Here is a 17,719-nt window from a genome sequence, read left to right as displayed (position 1 = left end):
GCCAACGGGCGCTGACGGACTGCCAGCAGCACGCCAACTCCTCCCCCTGCCCCTCCTCCTCCTCGCCCTCGTCGTCGGGGGTGACGGCCGGGGGGGGCGTCGCCCTGTCGTCCTCTTCGTCGTCGTCGGGGGCGACGGCCAAGAGGAAGAGGAAGCGGTGCGGCGTGTGCGGGCCGTGCCGCCGGCTCATCAACTGCGGCGTCTGCTCGTCGTGCCGCAACCGCAAGACGGGTCACCAGATCTGCAAGTTCAGGAAGTGTGAAGAGCTGAAGAAGAAACCGGGGGGAGGAGGGGGGGCGCTGGAGGTGAGTGTGTGTGTGTGTGTGTGTGTGTGTGTGTGTGTGTGTGTGTGTGCGGATGACTGCCAGCGAGCTGCAAGGCATCGCTCACCCTGCTGAGTGTGTGTGTGTGAACGCTGTGCAGATGGTGGGTGGTGAAAAGCGAGAGCTCGATCCCTGCAGGGTCTGGCAGGCTGCCAACACACACACACACACACACACACACACACTGACATACACACACACACACAGACACACACTGACACACACACACACACACACACACACACACACACACACACACCAACTCTCCACTGATTCATAGTGATAAAACGAGCCAGAGAGAGGGAAGGAGAATATTTGTTATCTACTAGAGTGTGTGTGTGTGTGTGTGTGTGTGTGTGTGTGTGTGTGTGTGTGTGTGTGTGTGTGTAGTAAGAATTAGTGCCGATCAATAATTCATTGACACCAGCATTCGACCTCACTGATGACTCTATATATCACACACACACACTCTCCCTGTGGGAATCTCCACAAACTATTACTAATTATTCCCTCAGCATCACACACACACACACACACACACACACACACACACACACATTGAAAGATGGCGTAAGAGTGTGTGTGTGTGTGTGTGTGTGTGTGTGTGTGTGTGTGTTAGTAAAACAGTGAATTAACAGCCATAATCTCCCTCAATTACACACTAATTGGACCAGTGGATACTAGTGGCAGCACTGTGTGTGTGTGTGTGTGTGTGTGTGTGTGTGTGTGTGTGTGTGTGTAGCAGGTGGTTTCACACTCTTGCCTCATCCTTTCCTTCGTTCTCTTTGATGTCGACCTGACAGACTCTCAGCCAATCACAAAGTTTATTTTGTGAAATGAGAGCAAAGCATCTTGGGAGTTTTGTATTTTTTTTAACTGCGCTGACTTTAAAGAGAAATCCAAATAAATCCAAGCGTTCAAAAGGAAAACTTCTGTGTTTTGAGCATAAAATATTCAACTCGTGTGAAAAGTGAATTCCTGCTCCACCTTGTCAACAACTTTTATTTCCCTCCTTTTCCTTTTTCACCAAACTGTGTTGAAGAAGACTGTAAACTAGAGATTGAGACCATAAACTCATGTTTACAATGTTTACTGAGGGAATAAATCAAGAGAGAAGTAGAGTCATTTTAGACTAGACTTCTATACAACCAGAGGAGTCGCCCCCTGCTGGACACTAGAGAGAATGCAGCTTTAACACGTGAAGAACTGAAGAACTTTAAAGAACCGGAGGTTGACGTCTGATCCAAACAGATTATGGATAGATTATAATATTTCCTATGTTATGTAATACAGTCCTGTGGACCCACCACTCTCAGGGATCGGCATTGGGGTCCGGGTGTATCGTGAGCCGGGCGGCCGGTAAAGACAGAGACCTAGACATGCCAACCCAATGTCACCTGTCTGAAAGGAAAAGGAACCGGAGCTGGTGGAGGAGTTGGAGCGGTATAGACTAGATATAGTTGGGCTCACCTCCACGCATAGCGCTTGCTCTGGATCCAAACTCCTGGAGAGGGGCTAGACTTCATCCTGTTATGGAGTTGCACCAGGCGGAGATGCGCCGGGCCGGTGCCGGGATACTCCGGAGCACCTGGATGAGTGTCGCTGTGTTGGAGCCCTTGACTTTTTGTGCCTTTGCACCAAACGGAATTTCAGAACACCCGGCCTTCTTGGGTGGTGGTTCCCATTTTTTAAAAAGGGGTACCGAAGAGTGTGCTCCAATTATCGGGGTATCAAACTGCTTAGACTCTCCGGTTAAGTTCGGAGACGAGGAAGCTCCAACTGATCGTCAAACCTCAGATCCGGGAGCAGCAATGCGGATTCTGTCCTGGCCGTGTAACAGCGGACCAGCTCTTTACCTTTGCAGTTCTGTTGGCGGGGTCATGGGAGTTTCCCAATCCAGTCTACATGTGTTTTGTGGACTCGGGGGAGTCCTGTGGGGGGTGCTGTGGGAATACGAATATGTTGCTGCAAGCTGTGTCAGTAAACTCAGCACAAAGTCAAACATCTTTCCAGTGCGTGTTGGATTTTCATGAAGTAGATTTTCTTCAGAACTGGACCTTTTTAGCAGCACTGGGGCGGTTTGCAGCCGAGCGTGAAGCGGTCGGAGCCTGAGTTCATGGTTCTCTATTGTTCCTCCTTGTTGGGAGTGAGTACCTGCCCCAAGAGAGGGAGTTCAAGTATCTCATGGGTCTTGTTCACCAGTGAGGGTCGGAGCGTGACATGAACAGAAGGCTCGGTTCAGCTGTGATGAAGACGATGTACCGGATCGTTGTGGTGAAGAGGGAGCTGAGATAGAGTGAGTAGCTCAGAGTAGAGACGCTGATCCTTCAGGTTAAAGGGACCAGCTGAGGAGGTTCAAAAGTCTGATCAGGATCCTCCTGGACGCCTCTTTTTTAGAGGGTTTCTAGGGTTTCGTCCAACTGGTAAGAGGCCCCGGGGTCGGAACCAGAACAGGGAGGGATTATATAACTCGTCTGTCCTAGCAACACCTCGGGATCCATCAGAAAATCCAAAATGCCGAACTCAAGGCTTCAAAACGTCCACAGACCACTTCCGCTTCTGATAGACGTCTATGGTGGATATTTATTAATGTGAACAAAGTGAGACGTTGTTGTAAAAAGACACAATTTCATGTATTTAATATGTTATTGTTCGATGATTTTCCCCAGAGGATGAACCATGACATCGTGTAGGTCAGTCACTGTGAACAGCCTGTAGGTGTGAATGGTTTGTCTGGATGGATGTCATTTTTAGACTTTCAATCACTTCTGCTCCACTCTCAATTTTGTACTCCAATGACTTCAAATTCATGGCTCCCAGAGGATGAACCCTTTGGGTGATCCAGGGTGGTAAACGTTCACTTAAACACCCAAATATTGACAGATTATTTTTGACTTTTTGCTGAGTACATGAGAGGGAACGTGAAAAGTATACTTTGTGTACGTTTCTTTCTCTCACGTCTTTTTTTTGTTTGTTTTTTTGTCTCTTATTTTAGCGGCCGCCGTCCGTCCCGACCGGCGAGGCGTTTCGTTGGTTCTTCTAGCCTCCACCTCCACCAACAGAGTCGCAGCTAGAGGCCCAACAGGAAGTCACCCTCACATATGGACTACAAATCCAGGACTACGACCTCTGGATTTGAACCAGGTGCTTTTGCAACGAGGATTACAATTTCATACTGTGTGGATGACGAATTTAAGACTACAAATCCCACCTCCATTGGGAACCAGCTAGGAGGACAGAGGCAGAGAGAGGTGGGGGGGGGGGCAGTTTGGTCACAGGCAACATGAGTCGGCCAATCGGAATTTGGCGAGATGATGTCACAGTTACATTTAATACTCGTCTCTTAAATAGATGCACACAGGTTGTCGACACAAAATATTCGTTCATGTTAGCATCACAAGCTACAGCTAGCAGGGTGGAATTATAAACCGACCAATCACAGTTTAGTAGGCGGGATGTAAGCGACAGCTAGCCAATAGAGAGCTGCAGGAATGAGCATTAATAACCACGAACCTGAAGGTAACGTTTACCTGATGAAGCGCGTCGTAGCCTCGATAGATCCCGTTCTCCCCATTGAAAGTTATCTCGTCGTTTTCTCCAAGTCTCACCTTGAAGAAGTCAGAAATAAAGACGGTGGCAACACTTTTGCAATTCAACACACTGTTCACGACATATCGGATACGTCGAGCCTTAGATGATCAGGGCATGTTTTAATGAATCGGCACCGGCAAAATTAAGGCCCAAAAAGTGGTAATTATCCGGAAAGTGACTGAAAACCAAACACCAAATAGACTTCTGTCGTCAACGAAAGCCCATCGTTCAAAGTGACTAAACCCAAATCTCTCACGATCAACTCTATAGTTATTATATTTCCACCTCCTCCATCCATCCTATACGACCTAAACGCCGTACAAACTTCACCATCTGTGATCAAATCTGTCTCCTCCTTCCTTCCTTCCTTTCCTTCCTCCTCCTCCCCCATCGTAGCCAAACCAGGAAGATTCAGGCCTCAAGTTCAGACCTCTGTTGTTTCACCACAGAAACCAAAACCGGACGACAAGTTGACCTCAAATGGAAAAGAACTTTACCCAAGAGGGAGTACAAACCTCAGCAGGAAGTGATCCAGGACTGTTATTAAGGACTACAACTTCACCACAGTAGGACTACAATTACCACATCACTGTTATCTGTCTCTTCTGTCTACCTCCTCCTCAAGAACTTTAAAGACACCTTGATGGATTTTTTTTTTGTTCGTGCTGGTGCGACTTGATCTGCTTCTTAACTCTCTAGAAGGTCCAGAGCTGACCCCCCTTTTCTCATGGAACCTGGTTTCTTTAGTTACTAACGTACTCCTCTGTCTAAAGGAGCACTTTAACAGTTTAATCATTCGTCTGGATTTCAATGGAAAGTTCTCAGGGCGCAGTTTTATATGAACTTAAAACAGACTGGAAAAACTCACTTTGTTGTATTTTTGTATATTATGGCAGTGGAAGGTTTGTAATTGTGATTAAAAAACATTTTTGGGTGGAGTTTCTCTTTGAATATTGGCTCTTTAATTGGCACGTCCAGTCCCCAAACATTCAGATTTATTAAGTTATCAGTCCAACCCGCACCAGGACCTCAAAGAGAGTTCAGAACCAGTTTCTTTTTTGATTGTACCACATGGTGACCCAACAGGAAACGGGAGGATCCACCTGCAGTTTAGATGCAGCGTGGGGAACTCACAGGGAACCTTTTGGACCTTCTGGGAAGACCTCCGGGACTAAGAGGAACCGAAGGGAAACGAGATTGAATCAGAACATTTCACACTAAAAACATGTTTGTTTCCAACTCGTCTGTGGGTCCAGTTCTTCTGTGATACCTTTTAAACCCACACAAAGACATTCAGTCTACATTCAGCACAGTGTTCCTCAGAGCTTCTCGTGATATATAAACTAAAGACTTCATCGATAGAATCAAGCACACTTATAAATGACTAACTGATCAAAGGTTGTGGGTTATCACAGATATTTTTACTCAAGACTTTCTCCAGATTTCCATCAGCTTTGATGTTAAAGATACTTTTCTACTAATGCTGCATTTCCTCTGCATGGTGCGGCTCTTTGTGGTTTTCTGGTAGTGCAAGTTGCTGATATTAGTGGGTGGAGTTAAAACACAGCAGACCACTGATTGGTCAGCGAGAATCATCAGTAGCACAACGTGGGACATCCTGAGCAAACCACCGTTTTTAAAAAGTCAAGCTACTGTCCATGACTCCCGCCATCTTTAGTTATTCAATGGATCCAGTTTAAAAGCAAAATAGCAGCCCGCAAAGTACACTACGTACACTAAGTATAGTACGTACACTACATCGTACACTACATACACTAAGTATAGTACGTACACTACATCGTACACTACGTACACTAAGTATAGTACGTACACTACATCGTACACTACATACACTAAGTATAGTACGTACACTAAGTATAGTACGTACACTACATCGTACACTACATACACTAAGTATAGTACGTACACTACATCATACACTACATACACTAAGTATAGTACGTACACTACGTATAGTACGTACACTACCTACACTACGCTGTACACATGTATACTACACCGTACACTATGAATACTACTCCGTACACTATGAATACTACTCCGTACTGTTTAAATTGGATCATGGATTTGGAGAATGGCGAATCCCTCGTGAATATTGACTACCAAGAAGATAAATTCTGAATTTGATGGACGAGTTGAACCATGCGGAGGACATGAGGCTCACTGTACCGTTCATGTTCCCCAGAAGATGAACCCTAATCACAGACTCCTCTTTGTGTCCCACAGACGTGTTGGAAATAATGAATCTGTGTTTATTGGGTTCCTTTTATGTTTCGAGTATCACGAGGAAAACGTCCCCCTGCGTCTCCGTGAGAGCGTCGTGAGACGGAGGAAGAGGACGTTTGTTTTGTGTGTCTGTCCTCCTCCTCGTGTATCCTGTCATGTGACCTCCTCATGTGCTGAATTGTAATAAAGCATTTCAAAGATTAGCTGTGTGTGTGTGTGTGTGTGTGTGTGTGTGTGTGTGTAATATATGGATGTCAGGTGATTGCATCACACAACACTGTGTGTGTGTGTCAGTCACTGTGTGTGTGTGTGTGTGTGTGTGTGTGTGTGTATGTGTGTGTGAGTGAGTGAGTGTGTGTGTGTGAGAAAGTGTGTGTGTGAGTGTGAGAGACGGAGAGAGCAGGCATGAAGATGAACAATATGTTTTTGTGTTTGTGTGAAAATGCGCCGCCACAAGATGGAAGCTGTGTGTGTGTGTGTGTGTGTGTGTGTGTGTGTGTGTGTGTGGGCTTGTCATCTCAGTAATGGTGTTGCTATCAGAGGAGAGAGAAAGACTGGTTGTCCCTGACGACGGTGCGCCGTGTTGCCTGGCAACAGCGCTAACAATGGCCCACCACCAGTGTTCTAGAATGTGGGCGTGGCCTAAGAGAGCGTCACAGTTGGGGGGAGGGGGGATTCAACCATCAATTTTGACACAAACAGCTGAGACGTCATTGATTGATGTTTGTGTCATGAATGTGTAAATAAAGGTTTTTATTGAATCAACAGATGAAACTCAGTCACGCTTCATTTCACGACTCCATTGTTTTCCTCCAAAATGAGATTTAATTATTAATTATATCACTAATTATAATTTGTACTGTGAAGATACAGACAGTGTTGAATCGGTCACATTGGGAACACTCAGTTGAACAGAAGAAAAATCAAATCTGCCGACAAGTAAACAGTAAAACATAAAGGTAAGTTTACAATCATAAATCAATCATGATCGCATGATTAAAACTTCTTTTATACTACGTAGTTCTTTCTACGTAGTAGCACGAAGGCTAACAGAGACACGTTAGCACGAAGGCTAACGGAGACACGTTAGCACGAAGGCTAACCAGTAATGTTAGCATTGAAGCTAACTCAGTAGAACAACAGCTAACCCAGTACTCTCACTTTTTGTCCTTTTCGTCCGTCACGCTTCCTTTTCGTCGAGGGATGGTGAAGAAAGACTAAAAAGAAGAGTGACGGACAGAAAAGAAGAAAAAGAAGAGTGATGGACAAAGAACAAAAAGGAAGAGTGATGGACAAAAAGGACGTCTTTTTCGTCCGTCACGTTTCCTTTTTGTCTCTGTTCAAATGAAATGTCTTCACTATAACTTCATTGATAACGGTCGATCAAGACGCTCAGCTTCACTGTGGACGTCTCAGTTTGTCTAGTTTAGTCTCAGTTTGTCTCAGTTTGCCTTGTTTAGTCTCAGTTTGTCTCAGTTTGTCTTGTTTAGTCTGTTTGCCTTGTTTAGTCTGTTTGTCTTGTTTAGTCTAAGTTTGACTTGTTTAGTCTAAGTTTGACTTGTTTAGTCTCAGTTTGTCTTGTTTAGTCTCAGTTTGTCTGTTTGTCTTGTTTAGTCTCAGTTTGTCTTGTTTTGTCTCAGTTTGTCTTGTTTAGTCTCAGTTTGTCTTGTTTTGTCTCAGTTTGTCTTGTTTAGTCTCAGTTTGTCTTATTTAGTCTCACTTTGTCTTGTTTTGTCTCAGTTTGTCTTGTTTTGTCTCAGTTTGTCTTGTTTAGTCTCAGTCTGTCTTGTTTAGTCTCAGTTTGTCTTGCTTTGTCTCAGTTTGTCTTGTTTAGTCTCAGTTTGTCTTGCTTTGTCTCAGTTTGTCTCGCTTTGTCTCAGTTTGTCTCGTTTAGTCTCAGTTTATCTTGTTTTGTCTCAGTTTGTCTTGTTTAGACTCAGTTTGTCTTGTTTTGTCTCACTTTGTCTTGTTTAGTCTCAGACGTCGTCACAAAGATCAGAGGTCAGAGGTCAGAATGTCTCGGGTCAGTTTTTTTTGTTTTGTTCTTTCTGATCTTCTCCCTCGTCCTTCTTACTTTGACCGGAGTCAGGACTGAGTGTGTGTGTGTGTGTGTTAGTGTGTATGTCTGTGTGTGTGACTGTGTGTATGTCTGTGTGTGTGACTGTGTGTATGTCTGTGTGTGTGTGACTGTGTGTGTGTGTTAGTGTGTATGTCTGTGTGTGTGACTGTGTGTATGTCTGTGTGTGTGTGAGTGTGTGTGTGTGTTAGTGTGTATGTCTGTGTGTGTGACTGTGTGTATGTCTGTGTGTGTGTGAGTGTGTGTGTGTTAGTGTGTATGTCTGTGTGTGTGTGACTGTATGTCTGTGTTAGGGTGTGACTGTGTGTGTGTGTGTGACTGTGTGTTAGTGTGTGTGTGACTGTGTTAGTGTGTGTGACTGTGTGTGTGTTAGTGTGTGTGTGACTGTGTGTGTGTTAGTGTGTGTGTGACTGTGTTAGTGTGTGTGACTGTGTGTGTGTTAGTGTGTGTGTGACTGTGTTAGTGTGTGTGACTGTGTGTGTGACTGTTAGTGTGTTAGTGTGTGACTGTGTGTGTGACTGTGTGTGTGTTAGTGTGTGACTGTGTGTGTGTGTTAGTGTGACTGTGTGTGTTAGTGTGTGTGTTAGTGTGTGTGTGTGTGTGTTAGTGTGTGACTGTGTGTGTTAGTGTGTGTGTTAGTGTTAGTGTGTGTGTTAGTGTGACTGTGTGTGTTAGTGTGTGTGTTAGTGTTAGTGTGTGTGTTAGTGTGTGACTGTGTGTGTGTGTGTTAGTGTGTGTGTTAGTGTTAGTGTGTGTGTTAGTGTTAGTGTGTGTGTGTGTGTTAGTGTGTGACTGTGTGTGTGTGTGTTAGTGTGTGTGTTAGTGTTAGTGTGTGTGTGACTGTCTAACAGCCGTGTAATCGATCCCTGATAGTCTTAATTAGTGCGTCTCTCCGTCTGTCCCTTGAGACTCATTAACGCTCTTAGTTTGTCTTCTGAGGAAGAGGAAGCAGAACGTGAAGGACACGGAGGAGGAAGAGCAGAGGAGTGATGAGGAGTAAAACAGCTGACGGCTCCACCTGGTGGTGAGAAACGAACTAACATCTGATTTAATCCATTTATTCACTTTGATCAGCTGTAATGTCACATGGTAAAAACGTCATAAAGGCTTTATTAACGTTTAATAACCTAAAGTCACGCTTCATGGATCAGTTATGAATACTGTAAATGTTCATACGTGATGTTAATAAAATGACCCAATGATCCTTTCATTAATTCATTAATTATTTTGTATAAAAATTATTTTAATGAAATGTTTCATGAATCACATTTATTGACTAATTCATGAATTATTCCATTTGATAACATTGAATTCAAATCACTTGAATTCATGTTTTATTTCAGACAGGAGGCGGGGCTTGTGTTACTTTGAAGTGGGCGGGGCTTGTGAATCATCATGACCGGCAGTTTGAAACTTGATTTAAAAACAATTAAAATAATTTAAGATGTAAACCTCATATTTATAGTGATTCATCTCCACACAAATAAGAAACAAGTCACATTTGAAAATAATCATTTTAACTTTGTTCCTCACAAACAAACAAACAAACATCTTCATGAACAAATCAAATCAACACGATTTCTCTTAGAAACAAGTAAAAATCAGCAGTTCTCAAGTCCTGTGTGTGTGTGTGTGTGTGTGTGTGTGTGTGTGTGTGTGTGTGTGTGTGTGTGTCCTACGTGGCCGAGTGTGTGTGTGTGTTCCAGACGCTGTCGGCCGAGTGTTCCTCGCCGCTCTTTGAGTTCCACCGGTTCTCTTCAGTGCGATGGTCTGCTGGGAGCTGAACGTCGCTCTGACAGTTGTTTGGATGAGAGTCAACGGGAGAACGAGGTTCAACGGGGAAACGGCGTTTCGAGCGGTCGTCAATGGGGACCGGTGGGTCGGATCTGGGGTCAAAGTGGTTGCGAGGTTTTAAACAGTGGGTGAGGTGGAGGAGTTTAGAGTGGGAGTCAACGGTAGCGGAGGATAAGGCCGTGTGGTTCAAGTGGTTATCGATCGTGGTGCTGACGGAGCTAGAAGAACGAACGCTGGCAGGTGGCACGGGACTCGTAGAATGCAAATCAATGGGCGGCAGGCGAGCGTAAGGCGACCTCTCCCCGTGATGCACCAACGATGAGGCCCTGCTGTCCGTTAGTCCTTCTGGAGTTGCACTGGAAGAGTGGAGGTCAACAGTGGATTTGGGACTAGGCTGCATGTCAATGGGTGACAACCCGGGAGCTGCTGTTGGCACTGAACTACCGCGTGAAAGCCCCTCTCTCTTGCTGAAAGAGTGGGAGTCAACGGGTGAGGAGGGATGACTCCGATTCCTGAAATCAATGGCTGAAACAAAAGCAGGAGGCGACGTGTCGTAACGATTGACTCCTGAGAAAACACCCCCACCGTGTGAGCCTTCAGCAGAAACACCGCTGCAAGGATGGGGGTCAACGGGTGCTACCAGACAGGAATTTGTCCAATCAGTCTTGTCCCTGAAACCTCTGGAGGTAGAGTCAATGTGAGCTGGCTTCTCATTGGACCAGCCAGTCTTGGCCAAATGGAAATCAATGGCAGGTAAGCAATTCACAGGATGCAAGTCAACGGAATGTGACTTTGAAGAAGAATTTAACTGCAGATGTAAAAAGCGATCAGCACTTGTGAATCTGTTTTCTGAACCAGAGGAAGAAGAACAACGGGTATCAGCGGGAGGTTTGTGACCCGTGGGATCGATGCCGACAGCTTCGGCTTCAGAAGGAGCCGTTGAATGGGAGTCAACGGGTGCTAAATGACAGGAAGACTGCACGTCAATGGCTAAATGTCTCTTCAGCGTCGACACGGGAGGGTCGTCTTCAGCACGGGAGTCAACGGGATTTGAATTGAGGTCAACGTGAGAATTTACACTTAGTGGGTCAAAAGCGGCGCGGGGTGAGAGCGGGTTAGCGGGAGACACGGGCGACAGGTGCGGACTCCCGGCGTCTTTGTGCTTTAACGGCGGCGGCGTGTTCCTGATGTACGACCTCACGGGACTCGCCTGCTTCAGGAGAGGAGGGACGTCCTTCACCTCCTTCAGACGCTCGAGAGGAGGCGGCGGCGGCGGCCGGATGGCGGAGCGGCACGCCGGCAGTTCAAACCCCCGCTTCCGGTCCACGCCGTCGGGCAGAGGTCTCGCCTCGGCCAACCAGACGTCCCGGTTGGAGTGAGCCTCGGTGACGCCGGCGTCAAAGGTGACGGGCGGTTTGCGTTTCGCCGGCGGCCCGATTCCCTTCAGGTCGTCGAGGATGGATGCTAGGAGACGGCTGTCGGAGGACGACAACGCGAGGTCACGTTTACCAATCGGATTCGACGCTCTCCGATTAGCAGCGCTGGCTCCCATTGGTCCTCCTTCTTCTTCATCTTCTTCTTCATCAGACCCCAGCAGCAGACCGCTCTCCTCCACGTCCTCCACGTTCTCCACGTCCACGCTGTCGTCGCTGTTATCGACGGCGACGGGACCCGCCGCCGCCTCCGACCCGTCGGACCCTCGGTCCAGGATGTCGACGGGCAGCTCGCCGATCTCCGCCCCCAGAGCTCCGCCCACTCCATCCGAGCGCACCGACGGGAGAGGAGGGAGGTCGGAGAAGTCGACGGTCTGCTGGCTACTGATCGGACTGCTGCTGCCGTCCTCGTCCAGGCTGCTGTCGCTGTCGAGGGTGATGATGACCGGAGAGCTGGGAGACAACGAGACGAGTTAAGAGACATTCTGAGGACGTCTGGATCTATTCTGAGAGACCGCCTCCGTACCTGCTGTGTTGTTGCGTCTTGCGCTGGCGCCTCCTGCGGCGCTTGTGGGCGGGGGGCTGCGAGGCGTTGGGGGACACGGTGCCCTCGTAGATGATCTCAACGCTGGGGCTCCGGTCCGCTCTGCTCCTCCTCGAGGACGGGAACAGGAAACAAGGACGTTTACATCACGGACGAGACACAGTTAACACAGAAACAGGAAGCGTGTCCTCACCTCTCTCCGCCGCTCCTCTTCCTCTCTCTCCTCCTCCCCTTCCTCCTCCCCCCTTCCTCCTCCCTGCTGCTCGGCCTCCAGGTGGGGTCCTTGTCGTCGCTGTCCAGGTGGCGGCTCTTGTACTTCCTCTTCCCCCCGGGTTTCTCCGCGTGGTCGCCGGGGGAGAGCGAAGGCATCGCCGCCGCCGGCGGTGGGGAGGAGGTGCAGAAGGGTGAGGAGGAGGAGGAGGAAGAAGAGGAGGAAGAGCAACGGGAGGGCGAGGAGGCAGAGGAGGTGAGAGGTGACACCCGGGAACAGTGGTACTCCCAGGTGGAGTCGGGCGAGCCGGAACCGACGCTGGAGCGAAGTGGCGAGGAGGAGCGCGAGCGGTGACGCATCATGGCGGGATAAATGGAGCGGTTGGGGTTGTACAGGGTGCCGCTCTTCCTCCTCTCCCGCCCTGTCTTCCTCTTCCTCCTCTTCTTCTTCTTCTTCTTCTTCTTCTTCTTCTCCTCCTCCTCCACCCTCGCCGCCTCGCCGCCAGACTTCCCGTCTCCGGGCGCCGCAGGGCTCAGAGCGCAAACCGAGTTCCTGCTTCCTCCGGAGCTGCCCGACCACGAGCCGTCTTTCTCCTTCGGCTCGCCGCCGTACGCGCCCGACGTGGAGGGAGGGATTGTGGGTAAGTAAGAGAGGGTAGGGGTAGAGGGGGGGAGGGGAGGAAGCTCCTCAGCCGTGTCCTCCTCCTCCTCCTTCTTCTTCTTCTTCTTCTCCTCCTCTTCCTCGGTGTCGGAGGAGAGCTGCACCAGCTCGGGAGTCCGCTCCGCTATCGGCTTCTTGTACCCGACGATCAGACACTCCTCCTCCTCTCCTCCCATCCCATTGGCTGCCTCCCGAGGGGCGTGGCCGAACGGCGGGGAGGCGAGCGAACACGACGGCTCGGCGGTGGAGTAGGAGGGGCCGGGGGTCTCGTCGTCCCAGACCGCCAGGCTGAGGCAGCTTCCTGATTGGATGACGTCGTCGTGAGCGCCGCCCGCCATCGCCAGCAGCCTCTCCTCCTCCGATCTTCCTCCCGCCGGCCTCTCCTCTTCCTCGCCCTCCGATATGGCGATGACGGAGCTGCCGTCGGAGGGGCTGCTCGTGCCGTCCAGCTCCATGGCGGCGTCCGGCGGCTCGTACGCCGCCTGCAGGTCGTAGGACTCCAGGCCAAGCGGCGAGCGTGCGAAGCTGACCAGCTCGTGCAGGAAGTGGTCGGTGCGCGCCAACAGGAACTGTCGCAGCTCTTCTTCTATGGTGGGCGTGTCCTCCAGGCCGTGGCGAGCGACCCGCGCCATGATGATGCGCTGGACGATGTCGACCAGCGAGCCGTGAGCGCCGTACAGCACCGTGAGCTCCCGCCGCAGCCAGGGGCGGAGCCTGTTGAGGTGGGTGGGGTTACGGCGGAAGCTCTCCGCTGTGATGTCACGCTGCTGCTGGGTAACGTTGACCCCGGGGACGCCGCGGACCCGTATGGCGTTCCGGTAGAGAGCGCGGCGGAAGGCCACCGTCTCTCGCTCCCTCAGCCGCCGCACTGTTCCGCCTTCTCGCTGCAGCCGCTGCCTCGCCACCAAGCGGGTCATCAGCCGGCGCGACGCCCGGTCGTTGGGCGCCGCGGGCTCCACCGCGCCGCCGAGTCCCGTCAGCCCCTCAAATATCACGCCGCGCTCCGCCACGTCGGCTCCTCCCCTCGTCCTCTGCGCCCCCGGCTCCTCCCCCTCCTCGCTGTCTTCTGCCACAACGGGAGAGACGGCGGGGTGAGGAAGAGGAGGGAGCGCGAGAGGAGGAGAGTCCAGATACCACTCCCACACCCCCGACCTCCTGCCGCCTCCTCTCTCCCCCCTCCTCCGCCTCCGCGTCGTCGCCTCCCCCCCCCTGTGCCTCCTCAGCATCAGCCTCATCTGGTGGTCGCTCCGCGCCGCCGACGCCATCGCCGCCACCATCGCCACGGTGGCGGCGACGCTGCTGTTGGCGGGCGGCGGCCGCAGCGTGTACTCCTTGAAGTCGTCCTCGGCGCGCACCGAGTGCAGGATGGAGGCGAACGGCTGCTTGCAGAGCGGACACTCGGCCTTGTTGTGAGACCACTCCTGGATGCACGGGAAGCAGAAGCGGTGCAGGCAGCGGTCCAGGTACGCCAGGTTGTTGAAGCGGTCCAGGCAGATCGGGCACTTGGAGTCCGGCGACGCCTCCTCCGCCGCCATCGCCACCCTCGCCGAGGCCGAGGAGGAGGAGGAGGGAGGAGGGGGGGGAGACCAGGAGGAGGCGTCGGCAGCGGCCGCGGTCGAGGTGGCGCCGGCGGTCGTTTTCCTCCTCCTGCGACCGCCGCTCTCTCGGCTCCGCCCCTCTTCTTCTTCCTCCTCCTCCTCCTCCGGTTGGTCGCCTCCCGCTGCACCTGCGGCCGCGTTGTCTCGGCGACGCACTCGCAGCTTCATCCTCGTGGGCGCCATCACCTGATCACATGACAGGAAGCTGGTCACCATTACACACACACACAACACGGAAAACAAGAGCTCTCAGTTCTCCTGACCGCACAAACAAGCTAACAGGATGCTAAGCTAGCTAGCATCCTCCATGTTTACAGTGTCATGTTTCCTACTTTCACTTCAGTGCTTTTAGGATTCTTCTTCACGATGACTCACAAGAGACTGGTAGCTAGCCGGACTATGCTAGCACTTTGTTCGCTCTGTTAGCATTTAGAGAACCAGCAGCTTAAACGTAATTCCGCTGGTTTTGTTTTAAACGCGTTATTTATAACCCCCCCCCCCCCCCCCCCCCTCCTGGTCCACGGTCACGTGGTAAATCACGGAGCTCGGTGACAAAACAATAAACGGTTTCTTGGTCAAAGCTCGTTAGCTTCTGTTAGCATGCTAACGCGGTTAGCTTCCCGTACCTGAGCAGCAGCAGAAGTCGACTCCGGGAGCTTCTCATCCGGGTCTTTTCTCCTCCTCCTGCGGCCAGAGCTCCGCACCGTGAGCGACATCCGGGTCTCGGACACCGTTCAGACCGAAACTCCCGGTAGAAACGGGGACATTTGTGTCGGCTGTTTGTCGCCCGAACCGAAGCTACACACACACACAGCTGGAGAGAGAGAGGTGCCGCGGTGCATTATGGGACATGAAACATTGGATTTTTTTTTTGCCAAAGATCTTTTTCTTCTTCTTCTTCTTAGTCTTTATTTATTGTCGAACAATGAATCGGTGCATTACCGCCACCAGGTGGTACGGAGTGTGGATCAGGATGTCTAGTACTTATAGTGTTTAATACAAAAATATATTACAAATTAAAAATTAAAAAAATATATTACAAATTAAAAATTTAAATTTAAAAAAATATATTACAAATTAAAAATTTAAATTAAAAAATTATTATTATTATTATTTTTTATTTAAAAAAATTAATACATTTAAAAATAAATAAAATTTAAATAAATATATATATATATATAAATTAATATTTAAATTCAAAGAAAGAAAATAAATAAGAAACAAAACAACTGGCTAATATTAAAATATGAAAACCAAAGATCATCAACAAAGAAGGAGACATGTAATTTTATCATTTTCATGCAACAACAATATATACAAGAGTATTTGATTAATTTACTGGTTTGTTATATATATATATATATGTATATATATATATATATATATACATATGTATATATTAATGTATTTGTGCTATTGTTAATCATATTCATGTATTAGTACACATTTTATTAACCTCGTCACATATGTACGCGTTAAACTGAATGTGTTGTAGTGACTCTCCGATGCTCCAGGTGGCGGTAGAGCGCTTCAACCCGCGGCTACAAACCGCCTTTAAGAACCAGCGAAGAAGACAGAAAGCAGCCACGATAAGTCTGTAAACAAACCAAACTAAACCGATTACCGGCGGCGTCACAGCGGGTTAAATAAGAAGATGGAGACCTTCAGCAGACGGGACCTGAACGGAATCTACTCTGTGGTACTAACGTTACATGTGGTCCGGTAGACGGTGTTCTCACCCACCGGAAAGATAGCCGGTTAAGATAGCAGCTAGCTAGGGGCTAGCTAATGAGCAGATAAGGGCTAGCGAGTGAGCAGCTAGGGGCTAGCGAGTGAGCAGATAAGGGCTAGCTAGTGAGCAGATAAGGGCTAGCTAGTGAGCAGATAAGGGCTAGCTAGTGAGCAGATAAGGGCTAGCGAGTGAGCAGCTAGGGGCTAGCGAGTGAGCAGCTAGGGGCTAGCGAGTGAGCAGCTAGGGGCTAGCGAGTGAGCAGCTAGGGGCTAGCGAGTGAGCAGATAAGGGCTAGCGAGTGAGCAGCTAGGGGCTAGCGAGTGAGCAGCTAGGGGCTAGCGAGTGAGCAGCTAGGGGCTAGCGAGTGAGCAGCTAGGGCTAGCGAGTGAGCATCTAGGGGCTAGCGAGTGAGCAGCTAGGGGCTAGCGAGTGAGCAGATAAGGGCTAGCGAGTGAGCAGCTAGGGAGCAGGACTTTAACTTATAACAGAGTATTTCTACACTGTAGTATTAGCTGTATAAATACCACAGATTGTGTGTACCGTACTTTTGTATGTATGTATGTTTAAATATGAGGTGAAGTGAGCAGTATATTACTGTTTCATGATACGAATACTTCAGAGTCAGTGAACAGTGAAGGACCGACGTGTCTTCATCACTGTCTTCTTCTGTCCCTCAGGTGTTGCTGGCTGTGGTGGTCTTGTCCTGGTCCTACGTGATCTACGCCAGCAGGATCGCAGCTCATTGGCTGCTGGAGGAGAGGACCGCCCTCCTGCAGCAGCACTGACGGCCCATTGGACGCCCGACACAGGCGAGTGTTTGACACACACACACACACACACACACACAGCACTAGATACAGGTGAGATGTATTTAACAGTCAAATATCAGTTATTTATGCTGTCTGTCGTCTCTGTCTGTTGTCTCTGTCTGTTGTCCTCTCAAACCTCTTCCAGACTGAAAGACTTAACCTGTCAGACCAGTAGAGACCGGACCTCCTGGACCACATTGTGGAGACACCTTAGAAGTGGACTGAACCTGTACCTGGTCTACTTCATGAGGACCATGAGAACACTGAGACATTCTGGTCTACTTCATGAGGACCATGAGATCACTGAGACATGCTGGTCTACTTCATGAGGACCATGAGATCACTGAGACATGCTGGTCTACTTCATGAGGACCATGAGATCACTGAGACATGCTGGTCTACTTCATGAGGACCATGAGATCACTGAGACATTCTGGTCTACTTCATGAGGACCATGAGATCACTGAGACATACTGGTCTACTTCATGAGGACCATGAGATCACTGAGACATGCTGGCCTACTTCATGAGATCACTGAGACATGCTGGTCTACTTCATGAGGACCATGAGAACACTGAGACCACGCTAGCAGTTTCCCTCCGTTTCCAGTCTTTATGCTAAGCTAAGCTAACCAGCTGCTTGTACAGAGAATAAAATGATATTATTTACTTATTAAACCTGTTTTGTGTTTTATTTTGTG

At 49.3% G+C, this 17,719-nt stretch overlaps 2 protein-coding genes and 1 long non-coding RNA gene across 3 annotated transcripts in view; 2 read left to right on the top strand and 1 right to left on the bottom strand.

Annotated features, from left to right (window-relative positions):
• LOC137874797 (forkhead box protein F2-like) overlaps positions 1-84 on the top strand; it is a 3,130-nt gene extending 3,046 nt beyond the window's left edge. Inside the window, exon 4 of the mRNA XM_068713765.1 lies at positions 30-84. Coding sequence (XP_068569866.1) covers positions 30-84 — 55 coding nt within the window. The remainder of the gene's footprint in view (positions 1-29) is intronic.
• A 9,649-nt stretch (positions 85-9,733) lies between these two features.
• LOC137874796 (E3 ubiquitin-protein ligase Topors-like) lies at positions 9,734-15,336 on the bottom strand. Its single transcript, XM_068713763.1, has 4 exons — positions 15,105-15,336; positions 12,203-14,664; positions 11,992-12,120; positions 9,734-11,918 (listed from the first exon to the last, which is right to left on the bottom strand). Exons 1-4 carry the CDS (start codon positions 15,192-15,194, stop codon positions 9,914-9,916), a joined length of 4,686 nt encoding a protein of 1,561 aa, XP_068569864.1. The 5' UTR covers positions 15,195-15,336; the 3' UTR covers positions 9,734-9,913.
• Positions 15,337-16,016: 680 nt separating this feature from the next.
• Positions 16,017-17,696, top strand: LOC137874445 (uncharacterized). The gene is made up of 3 exons (XR_011103306.1): positions 16,017-16,177; positions 16,888-17,019; positions 17,165-17,696. It is a non-coding gene; the product is annotated as an uncharacterized lncRNA (long non-coding RNA).
• The last annotated feature ends 23 nt before the right edge of the window (positions 17,697-17,719 follow it).

The sequence above is a fragment of the Cebidichthys violaceus genome, unplaced genomic scaffold, assembly GCF_023349555.1.
Source record: "Cebidichthys violaceus isolate CVI_PGR_0920_01 unplaced genomic scaffold, fCebVio1.0.p SCAF_19, whole genome shotgun sequence".
Taxonomy (NCBI): Eukaryota; Metazoa; Chordata; class Actinopteri; order Perciformes; family Stichaeidae; genus Cebidichthys; species Cebidichthys violaceus.
Note: the sequence above shows the minus strand (reverse complement) of the source record. Positions and strands in the feature narration are given on the sequence as shown.